This window comes from Callithrix jacchus, chromosome 6 (assembly GCF_049354715.1).
Source record: "Callithrix jacchus isolate 240 chromosome 6, calJac240_pri, whole genome shotgun sequence".
NCBI classification, from domain to species: Eukaryota; Metazoa; Chordata; class Mammalia; order Primates; family Cebidae; genus Callithrix; species Callithrix jacchus.
In genome coordinates this window covers 18,892,158-18,918,442 of record NC_133507.1, presented here as the reverse complement: position 1 = coordinate 18,918,442, position 26,285 = coordinate 18,892,158, and the positions used below count along the sequence as shown (strand labels likewise).

The following is a 26,285-nucleotide window of genomic DNA, read 5'->3' as shown; positions in this document are numbered from 1 at the left end:
TGTAGAAATACAACTCTCTTATTATTTATTGTATGTACATCAGGTACCTAACACATGTCATACTCGACCGTTTTACAGAAGGATGAGGGTCAACACTCAAGCCCACATAGGCTCCAGAGTCCCAGCTCTCAGCTCTGGTATGATTTTGCCAGCTCCATTCATATTGGGGCCTGAGGGACAGCAGCTCCAAGGGGTCACTTTCTTGCATCCTGGGGCCTTATTCTCCATGCACTGGAGCAGCCTGGCCTTGAATGCCCCCTCCTCCTCCCCTGAATTTTCCTATCCCTTTTCTCTGGTTTTCCCCCCTTGTAGCTTAGGGACATACATAACGGTGTGGCCGTCCTGAGTTTATATAACCACGACCTCCTAGAGGCCTAGCTGGGGTGAGATGAGGGGCTCATGGGTTGCATCAGAATCCGCACAGGCAGTTGCACTCCTGTCCTTTGCTGGATTCATATCAGGGAGCAGGAGAGGGAGCCAGGCATGGTACCGAGAGCCTGTTATCCCAGCTACTTTCGAGGTGGCGGCGGGAGAATCGTTTGAACTCAGGAGGCGGAGGTTGCACTCCAGCCTGGGCAACAAGAGAGAAACTCTGTCTCAAAAAAATAAATAAAAAAGGAGAGGGGAGCCTTGAGCCCAGGAAGCCTGTCCTCATCCAGCCCAGGGTGTTGGGAACCCTCACGCTTGGAGGGTGTGTGGGGAGACGGGATGTAGCCTCTCTGGATACCCAGTTCTCCCCTCCTCTCCTTCAAATGTCTGGAACACAGGCCTTAGTGTTTGCCTTTATAAGAGCTTTGAGATAAAATTCTCATGCCATAAAATTCACTCTTAACGATTGAATGGTTTTAGTATATCCACAGAGGTGTGCAATCATTGCCCCTAATTTTAGAACATTTTCAGCCCCTCCCAAAGAAGCCAGGTACCTGTTAGCATCACTCCCCACGATTCTCCTAGCCCCTGCCACTCATTCATCTAGTGTCTGTCTTTATAGATTTACTTTTTCAGGACATTTCACATAAGAGGAATCGCAAAATCTGGCCTTTTGTGTCTGGCTTCTGCGGCTGAGCACAGTGTTTTGAAGGCTTATCATGCCTCCTGTGTCAGAATTTCATTTCTTTTTTCTTTTTTTTGAGACGGAGTTTTTGCTCCTGTCTCCCAGGCTGGAGTGCAGTGGTGTGATCTCGGCTCACTGCAACCTCTGCCTCCCAGGTTCAAGCGATTCTCCTGCTTCAGCCTCCTGAGTAGCTGGGATTACAGGCGCCCGCCACCACGCCCAGCTAATTTTTGTATTATTAGTAGAGACAGTGTTTCATCATGTTGGCCAGGCTGGTCTCGAACTCCTGACTTCAGGTGATCCACCGCCTCAGCCTCCCAAAGTACTGGGATCACAGGCGCTTGCCACGAGGCACAGCAGACCTTCATTTCTTTTTATTGCCCAGTACTCTTCCATTGTTGGCTACATCTCTGTTGGTTTATGGGTGCATCCGCTGATACTGGTGAGCTCGTTTTTCAGCGCTTCAGAGGTCACTTCCGGGACTCTGGCCCAGGCCAGGAGGGGCAGTCAAGCAGAGTGTGATCGGATCCCAGATCTGGAGTTCAGGGATCCAGGCCAGGCAGGGCACACCTTCACTGGGGCTTGGCCACAGAGAGTGGACTGCAAAAGCCAGGCCCGCAGCGGGGTGGGACCTCACACCTTCGCCTCTCCTGCTCTCTGGCCCATCTCTCACTTCCCTCCCGGGACCCTAACTGGGCAGCGGGAAGTTTTCTGGAGCCTACCCAGTTTAGAAGATCTATTTGCATGGCAAAGGCCCTGCGTTTTAGGATGGGGAATTAAAGTTATTAGCAAGTCTTTTCACTGATAAGTGGGGCTCATTGGCCAGCCCCTTTCCCTGCGGAGGGCTTCTCCTCCGGCTCCGCGCCTGGGAGGGGCCCGCTGTTTATTAGCACCCAGGTGTGAATTTTCATTAACAAGGTCCCGCTAATAGCTGCCCAGACTTAGGATTGGAGATAAGAAGGGGCGCCTCCCACAGCTCCAGCGTCCCCATCCCCCATCCCGGCCAGCCCCTTCCGCACCTGGAGGAAACCCTGTGCGCGTTCACATAGCCGACTACAGTAGCCAGCGTCCAGGTAGGCACCCCATGCCGCGTGGTAGGGGAGCCTCTCCCGCCTCAGTTCTCAGCCCAGCTGCGAGGTAAGCCCGGCTACGGGCCATTAAGAACAGGAGAGTTGAGAAAAAGGCTGCAGGTGGTGGGCGGCAGCGTTTTCCAGACCTGTGTGCATTATCACCGGTGTGCTGCCCTCGTTACAGCTGAACACCAGCTTGTCACAAGAACAGAGGGTACTGGGGGTACCTCACCTCCCCCAAGGCTCAGGCAGGGTGCCAGTATGGAGCGGTCTGGGCCAGGCCCTGCGTGCCGTGGAGGGGTAGTGAGAAGGACCGCACGACACGGGGACCCCCCTCTGAGGCCAGATAGCTGCCCTCTGGTCCCCGCTGGTCCCCAGCCGCCCTCCTGTTCTGGGGAGCTGCTGTCGCAGGGCCACCTGGCGAGAAGCCAGCGCAGGGAAACGCACATTTCCCGAGCAGCGACCCTTGGCCAGGCTGTGTGCTTATTGCCTGAAATGCGCCATCTAATTTCAAGTGTTGTGGCTTAGGGTGGGTTTTCACTCTCCCTGTTTTACACACAGAAGGTGAAGCGCAGGGAGTTGGTATGCAGCCCCCAGGGACGGGGTCAACTACGGATGAAGCCTGTCTTTGCAAGAGCCCTGGCAGCAAGGTAAGTGTGTGTGTGTGTGTGTGTGTGTGTGTGTGTCTGTGGTGGGGGGCGCGGCTGTGTGTGTAAAATAACGTTCCTAACGCATGTTGGCTACCACTGTCATGGTTAGCAGGGAACCAGCTTCTGCTTGTGGACCACACATGTCACTCCACACTGAGACAGGGATGTGTGGCTGCAGTGTGGATGCTGGGTGGAGGTGTGGATGTGTGGATGCTGTGTGGAGGTGTGGAGGTGTGAATGCTGTGTGGAGGTATGGATGTGTGGATGCTGTGTGGAGGTGTGGATGTGTGGGTGTTGTGTAGATGTATGGATGTGTGGATGTGTGGATGCTGTGTGGAGGTGTGGATGCTGTGTGGATGTGTGGAGGTGTGGATGTGTGGATGCTGTGTGGAGGTGTGGATGCTGTGTGGAGGTGTGGATGTGTGGGTGCTGTGTAGATGTATGGATGTGGATGCTGTGTGGAGGTGTGGATGCTGTGTGGAGGTGTGGATGTGTGGGTGCTGTGTGGATGTGTGGGTGCTGTGTAGATGTATGGATGTGTGGATGCTGTGTGGAGGTGTGGATGTGTGGATGCTGTGTGGAGGTGTGGATGCTGTGTGGAGGTGTGGATGTGTGGGTGCTGGGTAGATGTATGGATGTGTGGATGCTGTGTGAAGGTGTGGAGGTGTGGATGCTGTGTGAAGGTATGGATGTGTGGATGCTGTGTGGAGGTGTGGATGCTGTGTAGAGGTGTGGATGTGTGGGTGCTGTGTAGATGTATGGATGTGTGGATGTGTGGATGCTGTGTGAAGGTGTGGAGGTGTGGATGCTGTGTGAAGGTGTGGAGGTGTGGATGTTGTGTGGAGGTATGGATGTGTGGATGCTGTGTGGAGGTGTGGATGCGTGGGTGCTGTGTAAATGTATGGATGTGTGGATGTGTGGATGCTGTGTGGAGGTGTGGAGGTGTGGATGCTGTGTGGATGTGTGGGTGCTGTTTAGATGTATGGATGTGTGGATGTGTGGATGCTGTGTGGAGGTGTGGATGTGTGGGTGCTGTGTGGAGGTATGGATGCTGTGTGGAGGTGTGGATGCTGTGTGGATGCTGTGTGGAGGTATGGATGTGTGGATGTTGTGTGGAGGTGTGGATGTGTCGGTGCTGTGTAGATGTATGGATGTGTGGATGTTGTGTGGATGTGTGGATGCTGTGTGGATGTGTGGATGCTGTGTGGAGGTGTGGATTCTGTGTGGATGTGTGGATGCTGTGTGGAAGTGTGAATATCTGGATGCTATGTGGAGGTGTGGATGTGTGGGTGCTGTGTAGATGTATGGATGTGTGGGTGTGTGGATGCTGTGTGGAGGTGTGGAGGTGTGGATGCTGTGTGGAGGTATGGATGTGTGGATGCTATGTGGAGGTGTGGATGTGTGGGTGCTGTGTAGATGTATGGATGTGTGGATGTGTGGATGCTGTGTGAAGGTGTGGATGCTGTGTGGAAGTGTGGAAGTGTGAATGTGTGGATGCTGTGTGAAGGTGTGGATGCTGTGTGGATGTGTGGATGTGTGGAGGTGTGAATGTGTGGATGCTGTGTGAAGGTGTGGATGTTGTGCCGATATGTGGATGCTGTGTGGATGTGGAATGCTGTGTGGATGTGGATGTCTGTATGCTGTGCGCATGGATGGGTGTGTGGAGGTGTGGATACTGTGTGGAGGTGTGGATGTGTGGAGGTGTGGATGCTATGTGGATGTGGATATGTGCACACTGTGCATGGATGGGTGTGGAGGTGTGGATGTTGTGTAGAGGTGTGGATGCTGTGTGGATGTGGATGTGTGTACACTGTGCGCATGGATGGGTGTGGAGGTGTGGATGTGTGGAGGTGTGGATGCTGTGTGGATGTGGATGTGTGTACACTGTGCACATGGATGGGTGTGGATGTGTGGATACTGTGGAGGTGTGGATGCTGTGTGGATGTGGATGTGTGTACACTGTGCACATGGATGGGTGTGGAGGTGTGGATGCCGTGTGGAGGTGTGGATGCTGTGTGGATGTGTGTACATTGTGCACATGGATGGGTGTGGAGGTGTGGATACCGTGTGGAGGTGTGAATGCTGTGTGGATGTGGATGTGTGTACACTGCACATGGATGGGTGTGGAGGTGTGAATGTGTGGAGGTGTGGATGCTGTGTGGATGTGTGTACACTACGCATGGATGGGTGTGGAGGTGTGGATGTTGTGTGGATGTGGATGTGTGTACACTGCACATGGATGGGTGTGGAGGTGTGAATGTTGTGTGGAGGTGTGGATGCTGTGTGGATGTGTGTACACTACGCATGGATGGGTGTGGAGGTGTGGATGTTGTGTGGAGGTGTGGATGCTGTGGATGTGGATGTGTGTACGCTGTGTGCATGGATGGGTCTGGAGGTGTGGATGTTGTGTGGAGGTGTGGATGCTGTGGATGTGGATGTATGTACGCTGTGCACATCGATGGGTGTGGAGGTGTGGATGTTGTGTGGAGGTGTGGATGCTGTGTGGATGTGGATGTGTGTACGCTGTGCACATGGATGGTTGAGGAGGTGTGGATACCGTGTGGAGGTGTGGATGCTGTGTGGATGTGGATGTGTGTACACTGCACATGAATGGGTGTGTGGATGTGTGGATACTGTGGAGGTATGGATGCTGTATGGATGTGGATGTGTGTACGCTGTGTGCATGGATGGGTGTGTGGAGGTGTGGATGTTGTGTGGAGGTGTGGATGTTGTGTGGAGGTGTGGATGCTGTGTGGATGTGGATGTGTGTACACTGTGCGCATGGATGGGTGTGTGGATGTGTGGATGCTGTGGAGGTGTGGATGCTGTGTGGATGTGGATGTGTGTACACTGAACATGGATGGGTGTGTGGATGTGTGGATACTGTGGAGGTGTGGATGCTGTGTGGATGTGGATGTATGTATGCTGTGTGCATGGATGGGTGTGTGGAGGTGTGGAAGCTATGTGCATGTGTGGCTGTGCACATGTGTGGCTGTGCGCGTGTGTGGCTGTGTGCATATATCGCTGTGTGCATGTGAGGTTGTGCGCATGTGTGGATGCTATTTTCACGTGAGGCTGTGTGCACGTGTGGCTTCTTTGTGGATGCTGATGGGACAAATAAAGGAGGGCAGCACATTCAAGGACAGGCCAAGTTTCCAGTGTGAACATGGGAGCTGAAGAAGAGGGGTGGTGGTCCACAGTTGTCCCTCAGGGTGGATGGTAGACTGTCTCAGAGCCAGGCAGGGTGGGTGGTATGCCGGGAAGGGCTGCGCTCAGATCCAGCCACCCTCAGACCAGTAATCAACAAGTCCACCTGAGGGGCACATGGATGCCACAGTGTGGGGTCGCATGGGGCTGGGAGGGAAGCTAGCTGGGTCTGATGGCAAAGTCCCTGCTGGTCCCAGGGCCAGGCCAGAGGCCACTTTGTCCAAGTGCTGACTCTGCCTGCGCACAGGCCTGAGAGGGAGCACCTCTTTAAATGCTGCCCTGGGCACTGGTTTGCCTTGCTCTTGTCCCAACAGTCCCCTGAGAAGACATTTTTTTTGATGTTTTTGATGTTTCCAATGGATCTGTCACCCAGAGGGCAAGGACCTCTTTTGGGCCCACAGGCATGGGCATGGACTGCTCAGCATCAGGCTGCACAGGTGGAGGTGGCTGGAGCCCTGGCAGCCTGGCCTCCCAGCTGAGGAGAGCCAGCCTAGTGCTGACAGGCCCTGGTTCCGTCTCCCTCTTCCTGCTGGTGGGACCTGGCACATAAGGCCCCTTTTGAATGCCTCCGCTCCCATCTCCCTACCTGCTCTCCCCTCACACGCTGGGAAAGGAGGAGGTGGCCAGGTGTGGGCAGCACAGGTTTTGGCAGGGGTGGGCTGGGCTCCCCACTGGCTCTGCTGGGAAGGGCGCCTCTGCTGTCTGCCTGCTCCACCTCCCTCCTGCCTTCCTCCCTCGTGACCCTGTCATTTCCTTTCCCCAGAGTGCTCTTCCCCTCGTCAGTCCTTGGTGTGGAGTGGCAGGACCCCTCCCTCCCTCCAGGGACAGGCACCTGCTGCAGGCCTGACCATCATGACAGTGAGCGGTTCAGGAGAGAGACCACAGGCAGGCCAGTGAGGAGGGGCTCAGGGCCTTGCCAGAACCACTGGAAGGGGTGGCCTGCTGGGTGCTCCTGGTGTTACCGAAGCAGAAGGTCTGCCTGAAGGGGGAGTAGAACTGAGAGGCAGAGAGAGACTGGTGTGATGTCAACACCTGGGATCCAGCCACACGGTCGACTCCTAGACGGAGAAGTTATCGGAGCCAACACACCCCGTTTCGTTAAAGATAAAAACTGAGTTGGGTTTCTAGCATCTGCTGTGGAAAGCCATGGGGACTTGGCACAGGCTGTTCTGTCTACCCTGAGTCTCAATTCTCTTCTCTGTAAAATGGGGATAACAGGAACTTCTGTGTTCCACAAGGTTGCTTTAGGCTTAGATGTAAATACACAAACCACAGAAATGTTGGTTCCTCATCACCTTTAGGTGGTGTGTAAGCCAAGACCATCTTCCTAATTCTCCTCCCTCATCTCCAGAGAGCTGCCAGAGCGCCTGCTGTGTAGAGTGAATTATGCCAAGAGCTACGTGGGCTGCTGTATTTCATTCCCATGGTGGGGTGTAGAGGGCCAGAGTGTCTCAGGCGGGGATCCCTTCATCCAAGGGAACAGTCAGCCAGCCAGTATCAGTGCCGTATGGGAGGTGTCTGACCAAGAAGGGATGTGGTGTGTGGCCCAGGGAGGAAGTGGATAGGGCCACAGAAGCAGCTGCCACCACAAGCCCTGTGTGCAGTCAGCCTCCCGGGAAGTTTACACCCGACAGGCCAGGCAGGCCTAGGACCAGGCTGGGACATGTGACCCACCGTTGCCTCAAAGGCTCCACATAGTGTCTTCCTGGATCCCTTGGGCTGCTGGGGACCCCTCCAGCTGGTTTTTCTTGGAGGGCAGTTGCTAGAGAAGAGCAAGGTATCTCTCTGCCCAGCCTCCTCTAGCATTCCGGGGGTAGCAGGCCAGGGGCAGTAGTGGCCTAGCTCTGGCCTGCCTGCCACCTTTCCCTCCCACTCTGCCTCTCATACCTGCATGGCCTCAGATCCTGACGCCATCACCGAGCCTCGGCTCCTCGAAGCTGTTCTATACAGGTGTGAGAAGTGGCTGGAGAGGACAGGGGGCCTCACAGTTACTGGCGTGAGGCATCCGCTCATCTGAGGAAAGTGGCTTTCAGGGCCTAGGAGGTGAGTGGCCCTCACCAGGCCTGGGACTCGAGTTGAAATCATCATCTGGGCCCTGCTGGGGTCTGGACTGGGTGGGAATGATGGGTCACACACCACAGCAGCTTGGGAGTCTGAGACAATATTACTGTTTATTTTGGTGATACATCTACCCACCTGAGGGCTCTGACAAGAGGCTGAGTGGTTGAAGGTCCCCAAATTCTGCTTTTCCCCTTGCTGGCCCTGCGGAGCCCCAGGCTCTGAGTGCAGGCCGTGCGGCTGCGGTCTGTCTCATTCCTCTTGGCCTCAGTGTCCTGGGAGCAGCTGCCCAGTGGCTGAAGCATTTTCAGAGCCCAGGGTGGTGGCAGATTCCTTCTTGAAGTTCTCTCTCTGGAGCAAGGAGTACCTCCGAAGCCGGGTCCAGTGCTCCTGCTCTTTCTCCGGGTTCTTCTCTAGTTTCCGATAGCTGAGGACCACACAGCTATGATGAGAGGAATCTGCCCTCACTCCCCCAGCTCCCGGCCCCCAGGGTAGACCTTGACCACCCCGTGCTCCTGTGAGAAACTCAGAGGACATGCCTGCCTCATCTCTGTGTTCTCAGGACTCAGCCTGGTACACAGCAGGTGCTCAGAAAGCCTTTCCTGAGGACCTGTGGGTCTAGCATTCTAACCCATGAGGTGCGCATGGATAGACAGGATGGCAAACTGAGGAACTGAAAGGCTGTTTGCAAACAAGCTGTGGTATTACCCACCATGGAACATTCAGACTGAAAAAGAGGATGTCCTGACACATGCTCCACCAGGGAAGACTCTTGAGGACATTGCGCTCAGTGAAATATGCCAGTCACAAAACGACACACTGTATGATTCCAAATTTTATAAAGATGGTTTGAGTTAGGTCTTTTATTCATTTATTTATTTATTTGAGATGGAGTTTCACTCTTGTTGCCCAGGCTGGGGTGCAACGGTATGATCTCAGCTCACTGTAACCTCTGCCTCCCAGGTTAAAGCGATTCTCTTGCCTCATCCTTTCAAGTAGCTGAGATTACAGGCATGTGCCACCATGCCTGGCTAATTTTGTATTTTTAGTAGAGGCGGGGTTTCTCCATGTTGGTCAGGCTGGTCTTGACTCCTGATCTCAGGTGATCCACCTGCCTCAGCCTCCCGAAGTGCCAGGATTATAGGCGTGAGCCACTGTGCCTGGCCAAGTTGGATCTTTTAAAAAGTAAGAGTTGTTTTAATAAAATAAATATGTGCATGTTCACTACAGAAAAATCAGAGAAGCCAAAGATTCACCCCTCATGGTGGCAGAGACGGGCATGCTTAGTTGGGTGGAGGGGTGTCAGTGGAGTGTTCTGGGGAAGATGCGGTGGATGAAGTGAAAATGCTTAGCTGAACAGGGAGAGGAATACTTTGAGGGGGAAAGACAATGGTCATTGCTTTGATTTGAGGCTCTGCCTGTGGGACATCTATGTGGAGCTAAGCTTTTAATCAATTTTTTATTTATAGATGCTGATGTAGAGATGGGGTCTCGCTATGTTGCTGAGGCTAATATTGAATTCCTGGCTTCAAGCAATCCTCCATTGCAGCCTCCCAAAGTGCTGGGATTGCAGGTATGAGCCACCGCACCTGGCTGGTAATGTCCAACCTTTCACAGAGATGGTGAATACTATCTTAAAAATGTATTGGAGACAGGTTTTATATTTAGATTTATATAACTGGTTATATGAATGTATTTAAACACTGGAGAAATTCCTTCACTGTCTCAGAACCAAGCAACATGCACCCATATTTTATGCTCATTTGCCTCTTAAAGGAAAGGGCTGAAGATAAAGTAGCAATGTGTACTTTATATTTATGACCTTAACTCTGCCAATCTAAGTAGAACTCCCTGTTTCTAAAATGGTTTCTTTTAGGCTGAGAACAGTAGCTCATGTCTGAAGTCCCAGAACTTTGTGAGGCAAGGTGGGAGGGTCACTTGAGCCCAGGAGTTCAAGACCAGGCTGGTCAACATAGAATTTTTATTATTCTATAAATAATAAGTTAGTTGGATGTGGTGGTGGGCACCTGTAATCCCAGCTACTCAGGAGGCTGAGGCAGGAGAATCGCTTGAACCCGGGAGGCAGGGGTTGCAGAGAGCCGAGATTGGGCCACTGCACTCCAGCCTGGGCAACAGGAGCAAACTCCGTCTCAAAAAAAAAAAAAAAAATGTTAATACAGTAAAAGATAAGTAAAAGTAAATAAAATCAAAGAACAGAGGTGGATATACAATCAAAAGTAAATCTCTCTCTTAACTCAGATCCTTATATTCTGTTCCCAAAGCAGCGGTAGTTAACAGTTTCTTACATATTAAGATTTTTACACACATGCAAGCGCAGTTGCTAGAGAAGAGCAAGGTGTCTTGATCTTTTCAAGGTGCCTATGATCTTTTCAACACATAAACAGAAGTATCAGCACACTGCCCTGCACCTTGCTTTCTTCCTTTCAAATCGGTCCTAGAAATCACTTCTGGGCAGCACTCCATTTTGCTGCCTCCTTCTCCCTTATTGATGACACTTGGGTTTCCAGACTTTTGCGAGGACCATCAGGGTGCCATGAATGTCTTGGTACGTGGGCATCCTCACCCATGTGTGGGAGGGGATGGACAGGGGAGAGGCAGAGAGGTGGTTTGCAGGTTAGAAAGTCAGACAGTGCTTGTGTTCAAACCCTGCTCCTTCCCTTAGAAGCCAGTGATGTTAGATGGGCAATTTGACCTCGATAAGCCTCAGCTTTCTCACTATACTGGGATAATAATCATCGTAATAAATAAAATGGTACCTGCAAAGCACTTAGCACAGTACCTGGCATCTCATAAGTGCTCAATAAAGGTTAACTGTCATACTATTTATGCTGCTGCTGATAAATGAGTGGCGGTTAGTTGGTCAGAACAACGTGGCATCGTGAGTGAGCATGCAGGAGGCAGCCACACAGATGGAATGAGAATAGGCTGTAAAAGACAGGAGAGAACAGTGGTGCCATCACAGCTCGCTGCAGCCTCCACCTCCAGGGCTCGAGAGGTCTCCTGCCTCCATCTCTTGAGTAGCTGGGACTACAGCTGGGACCACCAAGCCTGGCTAATTTAAAAATTTTATCATTATTATTATTATTCGTAGAGGTGAGGGTCTCAATATGTTGCTCAGACTGGTGTCGAACTTCTGGCCTTAAGCAGTCCTCCAGCTGCAACCTCCCAAAGTGTTGGGATCACAGGCGCGAGCCACCGTGCCCGGTTAACATGAGTGCTTTTAAAAATATGATGTTGGGCTGGGCGTGATGGCTCATGCCTATAATCCCAGCACTTTGGGAGGCCGAGGCGGGCAGATCATGAAGTCAGGAGTTCGAGACCAGCCTGGCCAACATGGTGAAACCCCGTCTCTACTGAAAATACAAAAAAAAAAAAAAAAAAATTAGCTGGGCATGGTGGCGCATGCCTGTAATCCCAGCTACTCAGGAGGCTGAGGCAGGAGAATTGCCTGAACCCAGGAGGCGGAGGTTGCTGTGAGCCGAGATCGTGCCATTGCACTCCAGCCTGGGTAACAAGAGCGAAACTCCGTCTTTTCACCCAGGACGGAGTTTTATTTATAATAAATAAATAAATAAATAAACGATGTTGCTGTGTAGAAGCGCTTTCTCTATGTATCTCATAAAAAATATGGATGGCTAACTTTTACTGAGTGCACCAGGCACGTGTCCTGTGAGGAGATAGTAGCATTACCAGTTTTAAAAAGTCATTGAGGTTTGATGCAGTCACACAGCTAGAGGGCACCAGAGTCAGGCTCCCCACTGGCTCCTGCATCCCCTCTTAACCATCTTCACTCTCCTCCTGCCCAGGCCGCCAAATCCCAGAGCTCGCACCCTGAGTTTGAGCCTCTTTACAACCACTCCTCAGTGAAGCCTAAGGGATGAGACAGGATTCCAGGCACATGACACTTAAAACTTGCGTGTGGCTAATCAATCAAACCACCTCCAATCCAAAGACAAACCAGGAAAAATGATTTGCAATGCGTTAACAAAGAACTCTTAAAATCCAAAGAAAATGAGCAATCTCTAGGAAGAAGAGCCAGAGCAAGTCACAGGAGAAGAGACAGAAATTTACAACATACATGAGAGATGCTCAACTTCCTCAGTTTCCCAATTAAAACAGTCCTGAGCTGTGTTTTTTTTTTTAATAAAGACAGGGTTTCACCATATTGGTCAGTCTGGTCTTGAACTGCTCTGGCCTTCACAGCCAGGGTGGGAGGTAGCAGGAGACTAAGGGTGATCTCAGGCTGCACACCTGGGGTCTATGAAACTACACATAGGTTTGGGAGAGATTCATCCCTTTGTTTCTCAAGAAAGGCAAAGGAAAATGAAGATAGGCCCATAATTTTAGCCCCAAGGATAGTAATAAAGGGGTCAGAATATCATTCCCCATTCCTCCTCCAGCCTTGAGGAAAATGTTAACCCAGCATCCACACAGGGCTCCCCCGCTTCTCCACTCGCCAAGGGAGCCGTGTTCTAAGTGGATCTTGGACTGCTGGATCATCCCCAGGCCACCTTCTGGCAGAAAGCTGGGGGACTCGTAGAACCTGAATTGTGCTTGGTCTGCTATTCACAGGGAATATGGGGAAACAGCTTTGTTTCTGTTTCCTGGTACCCCGAAAATTCCCTCTTGTGATCAAAAGTGACCCAGCCAGAGAAGTTGGACTCTGAACCTGACAGGAAGTCGAGCCAGATGGACCTGGTGCCCCTGAGGCCTGGGCTGGAAGGAGCAGAAGCCAGGCCCCCAGGGGGTGGTGATGGCACATTTGGTGCTAACTGGCTTTCTCTGGAAGCCCTAAAGGCAGGCTCCATTTCACACTGGCTGTTTATAAAAGTCCCAGCGCTGGTTTTGTGAAAGCAATTTGGACAGACCATTGAACATCTGAAGCAGTCTACTGCCACATGGACAGGGCCAATTGCCAAACTATTACAGACACAGGAGTAAACAGGAAAAAAAAAAGAGGCTTAAAATAATTGGGGTGTATGTGGATATGTAACAATTAGACCAGGAGAGCTGAATGTTGACAGAATCTAGGATGTAGGTATACTGGTGTTCACTCAGAGTTTTTTCAGAGCTTCTGGGTGTTTGAAAATTTTCATCATAAACGGCTGGGGAGAGCCAGGTAAGGTGGCTCACGCCAGCACTTTGGGAGGCTTGGGTGGGTGGATCGCTTCAGCTGAAGAACTCAAGACCAGCCTGGGTGACATAGTGAGATCCTGTCTCTACAAAAAATGCAAAATTAGCTAGGTGTGGTGGCTTAGGCCTGTGGTCCCAGATACTTGGGAGGCTGAGGCAGGAGGATCACCTGAGCCCATGGAGGTCAAAGCTGCAGAGAGCCATGGTAGTGCCACTGCACTCCAGCCGGGGTGATAGAGTGAGAGCTGTCTCAAAAAAAAAAAAAAAAAAAAAAAAAAGAAAAGAAAAAAAACAATGTTAGGGAACAGGGGAGCACTTTTGGGGAAAGACCCAGATATCGCAACTTGAAGCAAGTAGAACAGGAAAAGCCTTCTTTAAATTGGTGTTTCCCAATAGATCTCTGGGACCCAGATCAGAAAATGGTGGCCCCAAGGCATATGACTCAGATACTGTGATCCGTTCCAAGTAAATGCGCCTCTGAGCCCGATTCAAGGAAGTAGGAACTGGGGCTGCCCCTCGCCACACACTGTGTTCCCTCCCTGGGGAGCACTCCTCCTACTTTTCTGTTCCCCAGAGCCCCAGGCCCTGCTCCTGGACAACCCGCCCCACCATGCTCAGCCCTGCTGCCTCTAGCCCTCTTCCTGCAGAGGGATTCTCAGGAGGCCATCCTCTGCACCGCAACCCGCTGCTGGGGACCTTTCTGAAGAGGAGCTGGGGCTGGAACCCAGGACCTAAGCTATGTTGACAAGGAGAGAGACAGCGGGGAAGGGGAAGGAGGGAGAGTCCCTTCCATTCCCTTTTGGGGGGCCAAGATGGGCCTCTGGTATTCCGGAGACTGGGGGACATCAGGGGAGAAAGGATGGACTTCTCCTTCACCCAACAGTTCCAACTGCAGAGCAGTGAGACACGATAGAGACATCCTTCCCACAGAATAGTATGTGGGCTAGAAAAACCATATTTATAAAGATGTTTTTCTCAAAATTAAAAAGTCATTAAGGGCCAGGCATGGTGGCTCACACCTGTAATCCCAGCACTTTGGGAGGCCAAGATGGACGGATCATCTGAGGTCAGGAGTTCGAGACTAGCCTGGCCAATGTGGTTAAATCCCACCTCTACTAAAAATACAAAAAATCAGCTGGGCGTGGTAGCACATGGTTGAAATCCCAGCTACTTGGGTGGGTAAGGTAGGAGAATCGCTTAAACCTGGGAGGCGGAGGTTGCAGTGAGCTGAGTTTGTGCCATTGCACTCCAGCTTGGGTAACAAGAGTGAAACTCCGTCAAAAAAAAAAAAATGTCATTAAGTTATATTCTGGAGTGACATAAATCCAAATAAAGAAAGGGACCATGAAACACCATCTCAGGTGGGGAAAATGCCAAGGGATGAAGCTGAGGGGAGAGGCGCTAACGTAGTAGTGGCCATGAAGGTGACTTCGAGTGTGGCATGATGGGTTATTTACATTTTCTTTTTTATACTTTCCTGTTTTCCAATCTTCTTTCTTTCTTTCTTTCTTTTTTAATAAAGACGGGGTTTCACCATGTTGGTCAGTCTGGTCTTGAACTCCCAACCTCAGATGATCCACCCGCCTTGGCCTCCAAAGTGCTTGGATTACAGGCGTGAGCCACCATGCCCAGCCTGTTTTCCAATTTTCTACAAGTGAATATATAACAACTCGGAAATAATGAATACACTTTTTGCAATGGGAAATTACTCTGTTGACGTAGTAGTTCTACACTTGAAGAGACTTTCATGGGTTCAGCAGGTGTCTGTGGACTAGGTGCCTTTGGTTGAGGGTGAGAAGTGTCAACAGTTAGCCTGTGGTCAGGTAGAAGATGAGCCGCCCAGAGCTGGAGCCACTGGCTCTGGGTCCTTTCCCACAAGTAGGGCGGCCTGTTGGCCTGGGTAACTGGCAAGGCTGACACTTTTAGGCCAGTAAGAGGAGGGGGTTAGACAAGAATTGAGAGAAATGGAAACAAGCTCATTCAGCAGGGGGTCTCGGAGGCTCTAGGTGGGCATCAGAAAGCTCCAAGCCAAGACCCCCTTCGCAGGAGAATTACTCATTACGGACTAGAGCAAACCTCATGCTCTTCACTAATTTCTTCACCATTCTTTTTAATCTATTTGCCAAAACAGTACATTTTTTTTGAAAAGTTGCAAACAGGGAAAACACAAAGAAAAAAAACCACACATACTTCTACAACCTGCATATAATCAATGTTACTACTGGAGTATACATTCCCAGCCTTCTCTCTCTTTTACTCAGAGTCAGGATTATAACATAAATAATGTTATAACCTCTCTCCGTCTTTTTATTTAGAAAATTTTCAAACTTATAGAAAAGTTGCAAGTAATACAATGAAACTTTACCTAGATTCGCCAGTTGTGAACGTTTTATCTCCCTCTCTTTCTCTATCATTATTTTTCTGGACCACTTGAAAGTAAGTTGTAGGAACATTATGTCACATCCCTGTAAATTCTTCAGCTGCATCGCTCTCTTTTTAAAAAAATTTTTAATTAAAAAAAATTAACAAAACAGAGAGATGGGGGTCTTGTATGTTGCCCAGCCTGGGCTTGAACCATCAGACTCAAGCAGTCTTCCCACCACTGCCTCCCAAAGTGCTGGGATTACAGGTGTGAGCCATCACCACCAGCACAACTACATCTCTTAAGAGCAGGTCATCAGGGGTTAGAATAGGAACCCTCCCCAGTGAAGAGCACTAAACCTTCTTGGTAAACCTTTAGTGGGGGCCAGTGTCAACCATCCCCTTCTTCATTGTCTCCCTCCCCCAAGATTCACGATGACATTCCTCTCCTAAGGAATAGGGACATTTCCCTCCAGGAGGCGCTGAGAGCCTCCCAGCCACCCCTGCCGCACAGGAATGACTTGAACGGGAAGGAGGAGAGGCGCTATGGTGTCACCTAGTGGTGATGTTGAGTTTTCCCAGGCATGAATTTGGATCAGTAGGGAACCATCATCATCATGGTCATACCCGCCATTTACTGAGCAACCACCCTGTGCCTGGTACTTTCCATGTGTCATCCCACTTAGTACTCAAGCCCTAAAACTCAGGCATCATTAAAATGGCCAGAACACAGCCTGGCACATCACAGGTGCACAATACGTTTTTGACTGAATGAAAAAACTGAACCTCTGAGAGGCAAAGTAACTCGCCCAACGTCTCACTGTAAGTGGTTGTGTTTGGCTCCAGACCTGCACATCTTAACCACTCTACTTCAGTCCTCCCTGAGGAAAGAGTCTAAATAGAGAAAGGGGGAAACAGTCGTGAAGGGACATTATGGTGATTGGAGAGATCACAGATCTCAGAGGTCACGTTACATACATAGGGACATCGGGGCCCTGGGAGGAAAGGGGCCTGCCAGCACCACCTATTTCTATAGTGGCAGGCCCGGGACGAGGACCCAGGGCTCCATTGATGACCTCAATCTATCCAAAATGTGTGGTCAGATCACAACAGGAATCATCAGCAAGGATTTGCAAACCCCCAGAAATGTGTTGTGAGATGGATTAGAAGAGAGACCTATTTCTCCAGAATGGCGTGAATACTGTTCCTTATGCTTTGATAGCAGAAAGGAGGGCAAGTGAATGGTGCCTGCAGGATGAGGGAGAGCAGGAAGGGGAAGAGGAGAAGCGCACCATAACCGTTTATCTGAATGATGGGTAAAACATGGGGTGTTAGATCACGGGTTGGCAAACATGAGTGAAGGTCCAGAATGTAAATAATTTAGACTTTATATGTCATGCTGTCTCCTTCACAGACTTCAATACTTCTGTGGCACACAGCAGCCACAGATAATATATATAGAAATGGGCACGGCTGTGTTCAAATAAAACTTTATTTATAAAACCAGACAGTAGGCTGGATGTGGCCTACAGGTCATAGTTTGCCAATCCCGTTTTAATGATTGTGTCTAATAATCCAAACATACTATTTTTTTTCGAGGCAGGGTCTGGCTCTATCACCCAGGGTGGAGTACAATGGCACAGTCTTGGCTCACTGCAATTGCAACCTCTGCCTCCCAGGTTCAAGCGATTCTCCCGGCTCAGCCTCCAATTAGGTAGGACCAAAGCCATGTGCTACCATGCCCAGCTAATTTTGTGTATTTTTTTTGTAGAGATGGGGTTTCACCATGTTGGCCAGGCTGGTCTCGAACTCCTGAGCTCAAGCAATCTGCCCACCTCAATCTCACAGATTGCTGGGCTTACAGCATGAGCCACCATGCCTGGCCTAAACAAACTTTTAAGAGGGAACTGACAAAGTTAAAAAGATGATCTTGACAGGGAGAAAACACCAACTGGAAGCCCTTCTTTTCTACCAGCTTGAATTAATTACCCCTTTTCTACCAATCTACATGTGAGGTGGAGTGCAGCTCATGGGCTATCATATGGTAGAACCCTTCACTTAGGGGAAATTTCAAGGCTGAAAGGATTTACCATAAAACAAACTCCACTATCGCTCAATCCAGAGAAAACCCCAGATGCGGGAGGGGGTGCAGACACAGAGCTCTTTACCTGTTCTGGAGGAAACGCTCACATCTTTTCTCCAACGGCAGTGCCTGGGGGAAGGCCATGGCATCCAAGTCCCTTTGAGGAATGGTGCAATTTTTTGAGATATTTTCCAGGAATGGGCAGGCCTCAAAATTAAAATAGAAAACAGAATACTGGATCTCAGCATCATCGGTGGACTCAGTGTCTTGTGAATAGTCTCCTGTGACAAAACAAGAACACGTGCTCTGCCTGAGAGCCACGCTCTCTGTGGGCTCTGCGGTCCGCGTGAGTATGTGGGCTGCTCTCTGTTCAGAAAGCTGGGTCATGTTGGTTGAGCAGTGACTTCAGAGAGAAGACCCTGCTGGCATTTCATCGAAGTGCCCTGTGAGGACTGAGCTTGGTACCCTCTTTGGCCTATGGTGGAAGGGGGCACAGAGCGAGGAGGAGATCAGAGGGGCTCCCTCTGTGAAGAATTAAGAAAGTCAGGGAAATGGTCAGTGGGCATCAGCCCTCATCCCTTTCTGTACCTCGGAGCAGGAAACATGGATAGTGTTGAGACACGACGAACACTGGCTCCCAGGGGGTCTCCGGAGGAAAAGCTCCCGGGGGGGCAAAGGCACAGATGGTTTCAGGCTTAGCCACATCCATAAGGCACACGGAGCCATTCTTGGAAAAGATGAGCACCTGGGAAGCAAAGAGACGATGAGCAGGGGCTTCTACTGGACCTCGACCCTCAGGAAGGCCTAGTGTATCGGTCACCCCAGTGAGGCACGAGAGAAGCAGCTGAACATAAACATCTTGGGTCAGGCTGGGCATGGTGGCTCACACCTATATTCCAAGCACTTTGTAGGCCAAGGCGGGTGGATCACCTGAGGTGGGGAGTTTAAGACCAGCCTGACCAACATGGTGAAACCCCATCTATTTAAAAAATGATAATAATAAAAAAAAAAATCTTGGGTCCCCGCCTCCAGATCCATCCAGGGCTGCTGGGGACTGCACACACGTGTGCTGACTCCTCGGGGTCCCCCTCAGCCAGCAGGCCCTCCTCCACATGCCATCTGCTCCAGGGTTACCCATCCCTCCCCCTTTCCCTGGCGTCTCTTCCAAGTTCTTTGTGTCTCTGCTGAAGAGCTCACCCTCTATTTGGCCAAGATTCCATTTCTCACCTGTGCTTCTGCCTTTCCCTCCCACTGCCTCGTGACCTTGCTCAGCTAACAGCCTCTCCTGGCCTGGAATCTAAGGTGGGGACTCCCTCCTGCCTGGGCTCTTTCCTCTCTTCTCTGTAATGAACATACTAAACTCATCCCATCCTTAGAAAGGACTCACCCCCTTTGACCTGACATCCTCCTCCATCTGCTGCACCACTTCCCCCAACCCACACAAGGGTCTTTCCACACCCTGTCCACTCCCCATCTCCCGCCCTCTGTCTGCACCGTGTTCTTGTTTTTTCTGCAGCACAGGACACCACTCTTACTTCCTTCAAACTCTCCTCTCTCAGCTTGCAGGACTGTCCCCACGCAGTTTTCTCTGGGGCCCCTCTCAGTCACTTTGGGAACTGCTCTTCCAGGTCCTGTAAGTGATGGTAGTGCCCATGGGAACCTCCTCCCTATTCTCCATTCACTGCTTCTCTTTAACTAGGGGAACCTGCTGTCCCTGCCCCCACCCTCCTCCTCAGCATTTCAGCCACCACTCTACCTGGCTGGTGAGCATGGAATCTACATTTTCAGCCCTGGGCTCTCTTGGAGCCTCCCCTGGGGGTCCTGTAGGCCCCTCGCCCTCTGCAGGGCAACACCAGGAATCACAGACTTTCTCTCCAGGCCCGTGTTCCCCTCAGTGGGCCCAGTAAGGACCAAGGACCAGGGAATCCGCTCTGCAGGTGAGGATCAACCGCGCATGCGCCCTCTCCTCGGGCAGCAGCCGCAGGTGGCCCAGCAAGTGGAGCTCATCTGCGAACTCTCCATCCCTTCTCTAAACATGCTGCTCCCTTCCTCTGACCTCTCTGTTTTGAGCCCCACCCCACACAGGGACACATCTGTACCCTTCTGCCCAGGGTACAGGACCTTCCACGGTCTGGCCCGGGTGTCTTCTTACCACACCCTCCCCCCCCCCCCCCCCGCCGGTCCAGCCCCTCCCTCCCCACATCCCTCAGTAATCTGTTGTCGGCACCGGAACTTCCATGGTGCTCTCTGGCCTCTGGTGCTGCCTCTTCAATTTATTGGCTCAGCTCAGCTGTCACCTCCTCCAGAAAACACACTGTCCTCCCCTGCCACCAACTTCTGTGGGCTGAGTTAGGTGACCCCTCTCTCTATTCCGTGCATCCATTAAAAAATTCCTATCACAGCCTTTCTCATGTTCTAGGGCAGCTGCCTGGCGACTTGTCTGTCTTCCCAAATGAGCTGTGTGCTCCGTGAAGGCAGGGACTTTCTATCTGTAAACCCGAAAGGGAGTCCAGTGCCTAGCACATAACAGGCCTTCAGTAAGCATTTTCTAAACAATAGATGAACACATTCACAGAAGAGAAATGAGAGGCATGGGGACCTACCATGCCAGGTAAGGCTGGGACTGGGGCCACTGCACAGATGGTTTTTTCCAGGTGCTTCACAGGCCTACAGGACAGAAAACACACACACAGTCTCCTACTTTAAGAGTTTAAAAGTGTCGATATCCTCTTCTCGGCATGTACCCTGGGGAAATTCAGAGAAACCAAGACATGTGAGGAGGCTGTTCACAGCAGCAACAAGTCAGGAATCATCCAAATATTAGTAGGAGGATGCTTACATCGTGTGGTATATTATACAATGAAATATAATACAGTAAAGAAAACAAAAGAACTGGAGCTACATGCATCAACATGTATGGTGCAAAGCAAGATACAGAAGAAATAGCACTGAAAAACAAGCTGGAGGTGCAGTGGCTCACACCTGCAGTCCCAGCACTTTGGGGGCCAAGGCAGGAGGATTGCTTGAGCCCAGGAGTTCAAGACCAGCTTGAGTCACAGAGTGAGACCCTGTCTCAAAAACAAAACAAAACAGGAAAGAAAGGAAGGAAGAAAGGAAGAAAGGGAAAAGAAAGAAAGTGAAGGAAGAAAGTTGGAGGATAGAATATGGTTTCCTTTATAAGTTTCCTCAATATACAAAGCTAAATAATATACTGTTTAGAGATACAGTCATACAAATGTAGTTAATTCTTTTTTTTTTTAATACATTCTTTTTTTCTTTTCACAGAGAAGGGGTCTCACCGTGTTACCCAGGCTCAACTCCTGAGCTCAAGTGATTCACCTGCCTTGGCCTCCCAAAGTGCTGGGATTACAGGTATGAGCCACCATGCCTGGCTTAAATGTGGTGAATTCCTAAAGCGAAGGATGATGAATTTAGAAAAATGGGGTGGTAGATTGAAAAGCAATTAGCTGTTTTTGGTAGTGACTCCCATCGAAAGATGGAGTCTGATTTTCTACCTCTTGAATGTGGGCAGGGCTGCGGGATGTGCTTTGCCCAATGGGACACTAGCAAATGTAACATGAACAGAAGTTTGAAAAGCATTTGTGTACGAGGGCTGCCCTCTCCTGCTGCTGGGCACCGTTAGACTACGATGTGAGGAAGCCCATGCTAGCCTGTAGGAGGGACCATGAGGAGAACCGGGGTGCCCTGGACAATAACCTGCCAACTGCCAGGTGTGTGAGCCAAGCCATCTTAGAGCCCCACTCCCTAAAGAGCTGCACGCTGCAAGCTGCCTGAAGGCACATTCGAGCACCCAGGTGAGACCAGTAGAATGGACTGATTTCAGTCCAAATTGCTGACCTGCAGACTCAAGGCCTAAACAATGACTATTTTCTTAAGCCATTAGGTTTTGGGGTAGTGTGGCTGGGCATGGTGGCTCACGCCTGTAATCCAAGTACTTTGGAAGCCAAGGTATGTGGATCACCTGAGGTCAGGAGTTCAAGACCAGCCTGACCAACATGATGAAAGCCTGTTTTAAAAAAAAAAGTTTTGGGGTAGTTTGTTATTTAGCATTAGGTAATTAATAAGGTGTTTGAGGTGAAGCAAGAAGGACTGATGAGGGAGAGGCATACAGGGAGCCCAAATGGAAGTAGAGATTATTTTTTTCCAACAGGTCCGGGGGAGTTGATCTCATTATTTTTTATTACATTTACACACACACACACACACACACACACACACACACGCAATACAGGTTCATTTGTCTGCATTAAGTATTTTTAAATGTTTATTTATTATTTATTATTTTTTTTTTGAGATGGAGTTTCACTCTTCTTGCCCAGGCTGGAATGCAGTGGTGTGATCTTGGCTCACTGCAACCTCTGCTTCCCGGGTTCAATCAATTCTCCTGCTTCAGCCTCCCGAGTAGCTGAGATTACAGGCATGTGCCACCACGCCTGGCTAATTTTGTATTTTTAGTAGAGTCGGGGTTTCTCCATGTTGGTTAAGCTGCTCTCGAACCAGCCTCATCCACCCGCCCTAGCCTCCCAGAGTGCTGGGGTTACAGGTGTGAGCCACCGTGCCCAGCCAGTATTTTTCAATGTTTAAAAGAGAGAGAGCAATGCCTGGGGAAACTGATGGAAGGTTACTGTGGGAGAAATGAGCCTCTTCTTGGCCATATGGGATAGGAAAGATGTTATCTTAGTCAATATTCTATTGCTTATAACAGAATACCTGAAACTGGGTAAGGTATAAAGAAAAGGAATTTATTTCGTACAGTTCTGGAGCCTAGAAGTCCAAGGTCAAGGGTCTGCAGCTGGTCAGGGCCTTCTTGCTGGTGGGACTGTCTAGAGAGTGCTGAGACTGCAAAGGGGGTGGCATGGTGAGGGACGGAGTGTGCTCGTGTTCTAGCTCAGGCACCTCTTCCTTTTCTTATAAAGCCACCATTTCCACCCCCATGATGCCCATTAATCCATTCCCCTATTAATCTGTTCATGCATGAGTGGGTTTATCCATTCATGATCCAACCACGTCCTAAAGGCCCTGCCTCACAGTACTGCCACCAGGGAGATTCAGTTTCAACATGAGTTTTTGAGGGGACGGTCAAACCGTAGCAGCTGTCATCTGTGCTCTCGTACAGTTTTGTTAGAAAAAATTGTAACATTTGGCTGGGAGTGGTTCTCATGCCTGTAATCCCAGCACTTTGAGAGGCTGAGGTGGGTGGATCACCTGAGGTCCATAGGTCAAGACCAGCCTGGCCAAGATGGTGAAACCCCTTCTCTACTAAAAATACAAAAATTAGCTGGGCGTGGTAGCAGGCACCTGTAGTCCTAACTACTCTGGAGGCTGAGGCAGGAGAATTGCTTGAACCTGGGAGGCGGAGGTTGTACTCCAGCCTGGGCTACAGAGCAAGACTTCATCTCAAAAAAAAAAAACCGTAACATGTATATGACATTGGTGATCTTCAGAAGCTCACCAGGACAGTGATGACTATACAAAAGGTAGACTCTCATCAGACAGGCTGTCAGATTTTGCTATTAAATAGCAATTAAAATCATCTGTCTGGCAGATTATTTACCCCCATCCCACCCTCAGGCTACTGACCTCTCAACAAGCACACTGCTGGTGGGTCCTTGGGTCCCGCTGGCCTCCACCAGATGGAGTGAGGCATCTGTGCACAGCACCACACATTTCATTTGGGATTTCACTGGACCTTCAGGATACATGTTCTGTCCTTTGTGGACTAAGAAATACTTTAGGAAGTGAATGCTTTGGCAGAAACATCCCTGAGGAAGAGCAGCGACCCCAAGAGGGAATCCTGGAGAAAGTAATCACGTGAGCCGGTCATGAAAATCGGGTGGGGAGGACGCCTCGGGCACAGGGGCTGGGACCTGCAAGTGTGTGAGGGACTTGTAGGATGTGAAGGCAAAATCAAGCAATGAGAACCCCCTGAGAGCAAACCAGGAAAGCCAGTGCCCAATGTGAGAGGAAAGCCCACTGCAGGGGAACGCTGCTGTGTCTGGAGAAGAGCTGGGGAGGGGGAGAACCAAGAGGATTGAGGAGGGCAGAGTCAGCACTGGAGCCGAAGGAAGCTACCACCCAGGGACCTTTCCTTCCCCTGCCCATACAGCTCACCATGGGATGCAAAGGCGTATGAGCAGGGGAAGGAAAAGTGGCATGCGTGTGCGTGTGTGTGTGTGTGTGTGTATGTATGTAGCGAAACAACAAGAACTTCTCTCTCCAGAAAAAAGTGAAAACAAGTTACTTTGGTCAAGGGCTTGTGAAATCATGATCATTCTTTTCTTGAACTATCCTTTGCTTCTATGATAATGCTGTTGGTTTGATAAGTAAGACAAAGGAGGGTCTTTAGTGGTGTTTATCTTAGCAGTGTGTGGGGAAAATATCCTCCAAAGTTGAAATAACCACTGCATTCTTTAGAAAGCAATAGCCAAGTGAGGAAGCACTTCGCTGGCTTGACAGACACCTGCCTCCCTGAGAACAGTCAGCTCCCCAGTCTGCTAACAAGCTACGGAACAAGCAGGGTGCTATCTCGGATGCTCTGCAGCTGCCAGGAGGGAGGGCTGCCCAGTGAAGGTGGCCCATCTCCACTCCCCAGGAAAAAACACCTCCATCTGCAAAATGGCAAACCACTGAGTCACTAACGACCTTTTACACAGTCTTGTTAGAGGGAGGTGCTTCCCTAGAGGCTGACAAATTTAGGAAGCAATATCATTGATTTCTGTATCTGCAAAGCTGGACCCGGGACCCTAGAGCCCCACCACAGTGACTTCCACCCAGAATAGCTGCTGGTCTTGCTTTGACTGCTTTATAGGTTTCTTAATTCCAACACAGTAGAGTTCCTGCTGACTGGGGCTGAGGTGGAATAGCAGGGACGGCGTGCTGATTTAGAGAGCTTGGGGGCTGGGAGGAGGAGGGGTGAGGCTACCATGATCCACTGTATGGTGCCAGAGATAGTTCTTCATTGGAGTGTAACAATGAAGGCAATGGTAATACTTCCAGAGCCGGGTACAGGGCCGGGCTCACAGAAGTCACTCAATAAACACATGGGCAGTGGGAAGCATTAGCACATATTATATCCAATAAATGTTGAATAAATGAATGAGAGGAGAGCAGGACCAGTGCCCCAAGGCAACGTCAAGAACACAGAGGTAACAGAAGGCTCAGAGCCTGCGGGAATTCTGGAGTTCCCAGCTTCACTGCCCAGAGTCCCACCCAGGTACTAGGTAGAGAGGCAGGGAGGGCTCACCCTTGGCCAGGTCCCACAGCGTGAGCACACCATCCTCGCAGGCCAGCACCAGGTAGGAGGAGGAGCAGCTGAGCTGAGAGGCTACAATGGGTGCAGCACAGGGCCACACGCCCTCGGGGTCTAGGGGTAAAGACAACATTTACCAGCTTCCCCCAGACCTGCACCTACCCATTCCTTCTACCTGTACAACCTGTGACTCAGACTGGCCTGCCTGTTCAGGGAATGGGAACCAGGAACACCTCTCTGGACTCACCATGTTCCTCCTCTCTATGAAATGTTTTTCTCCTTGCCTAGGATTGTAAGATAATGTCACACTATTAACACTCCACAGCTAATATTTAATGAGCATGCCCTAGGTACTAGATACTGTGTTAGGCACTTCACGAGCGTCATTTCATTCTATTATCACAGGGTTCTATGAATAGGTCCTATTAGTATCCCCATTTTATGGATGAGGAGACTGAGGCAGAGAAGTGACTTGCTCAAGGTCATATAGTCAGCTTAGAAGGAGATGAGAAGCCAGATTGCCTGGGAAAGGGATGGAAGAAAAGAAATTCGTCCTTTGTGAATTTTTTTAACGTTACTTTTGAAGTATAATATAAAGTATAAGAAGTGTACAGTTCAAGGAATTATCACAGAGCAAACTTGCTCATGTAAATGCTTCCATTAATTCTTTTTTTTTTTTTTTTTTGAGATAGGGTTTCACTCTGTCACCCAGGCTGGAGTGCAGTGGTGCCATCTTGGCTCACTGCATCCTCATCCTCCCAGGCTCAAGCGATCCTCCTGCCCCAGCCTCCTGAGTAGTCGGGACTACAGGCACATGCCACCATGCTCGGCTAATGTTTTTTTTTTTGTAGAAACAGGGTCTCACTATGTTGCCCAGACTGGTTTCAAACTCCTGGGCTCAAGAGATCCACCTGCATCTGCCTCCCAAAGTGCTGGGATTACAGGCATGAGCCACCATGCCTGGCAATCTCCATCAATTTGTAAAACAACAACCTGTATTTCCTTAGTGCCTTTCAATTTCAAAGAGCTTTCACATACAGAAACTCTCTGGATTTTGCTATTTTCAACAAATGCATGCACTAGACAGCGACGGTGTAATTAATGAGCTCTATGTTTTACATGAAAAACGAGTTGGGGTATGAAGTGACTGGCCTGAGACTGCATGGTTTGCAGACAGCTGGGCTGGGATTAGCACTGACCTTCTGATCCAAGCCTATTCTCTTTTTCTCTTAGCTGCTTAAGGAGCCCTGTGGACCTGACTGTGAACTTTGTCCCTATTGACCTGTTGTCTTTAAGGAACATGGCATTTCACAGACAGATTCTTGGGGTCACGCTATACCCGCCAAGCCCCCTATTGCCTGCCTAGCTCTGGTCCCTA

At 50.1% G+C, this 26,285-nt stretch overlaps 1 protein-coding gene and 1 long non-coding RNA gene across 9 annotated transcripts in view; one reads left to right on the top strand and one right to left on the bottom strand.

Moving 5' to 3' along the window:
* Positions 1-2,680: 2,680 nt before the first annotated feature.
* On the top strand, positions 2,681-21,033 carry LOC144576589 (uncharacterized). 2 transcript variants are annotated; one of them, XR_013518688.1, is made up of 3 exons: positions 2,685-2,774; positions 9,509-9,612; positions 20,923-21,033. It is a non-coding gene; the product is annotated as an uncharacterized LOC144576589 (long non-coding RNA). The 2 variants fall into 2 exon arrangements; XR_013518689.1 differs by lacking the exons at positions 9,509-9,612; positions 20,923-21,033 and adding an exon at positions 6,745-8,896 and having other exon boundaries at positions 2,681-2,774.
* The window catches only part of WDR93 (WD repeat domain 93), a 49,353-nt gene continuing 31,201 nt past the window's right edge, over positions 8,134-26,285 (bottom strand). For 4 of the 7 annotated variants that reach the window (XM_008998412.5, XM_035303808.3, XM_054257236.2 and 1 more), the window contains exons 12-17: positions 24,902-25,021; positions 23,239-23,452; positions 20,241-20,304; positions 18,226-18,382; positions 17,723-17,918; positions 8,134-8,466 (exon numbers count right to left, since the gene is read on the bottom strand). In XM_008998412.5, the coding sequence (XP_008996660.1) occupies positions 8,307-8,466; positions 17,723-17,918; positions 18,226-18,382; positions 20,241-20,304; positions 23,239-23,452; positions 24,902-25,021 (911 nt within the window). In that variant the 3' untranslated portion in view covers positions 8,134-8,306. Of the gene's footprint in view, positions 8,467-15,541; positions 15,686-17,722; positions 17,919-18,225; positions 18,383-20,240; positions 20,305-23,238; positions 23,453-24,901; positions 25,022-26,285 lie in introns of those variants that run through there. The other 3 variants (XM_008998413.5, XM_017973295.4, XM_017973297.4) reach the window with 3 other exon arrangements.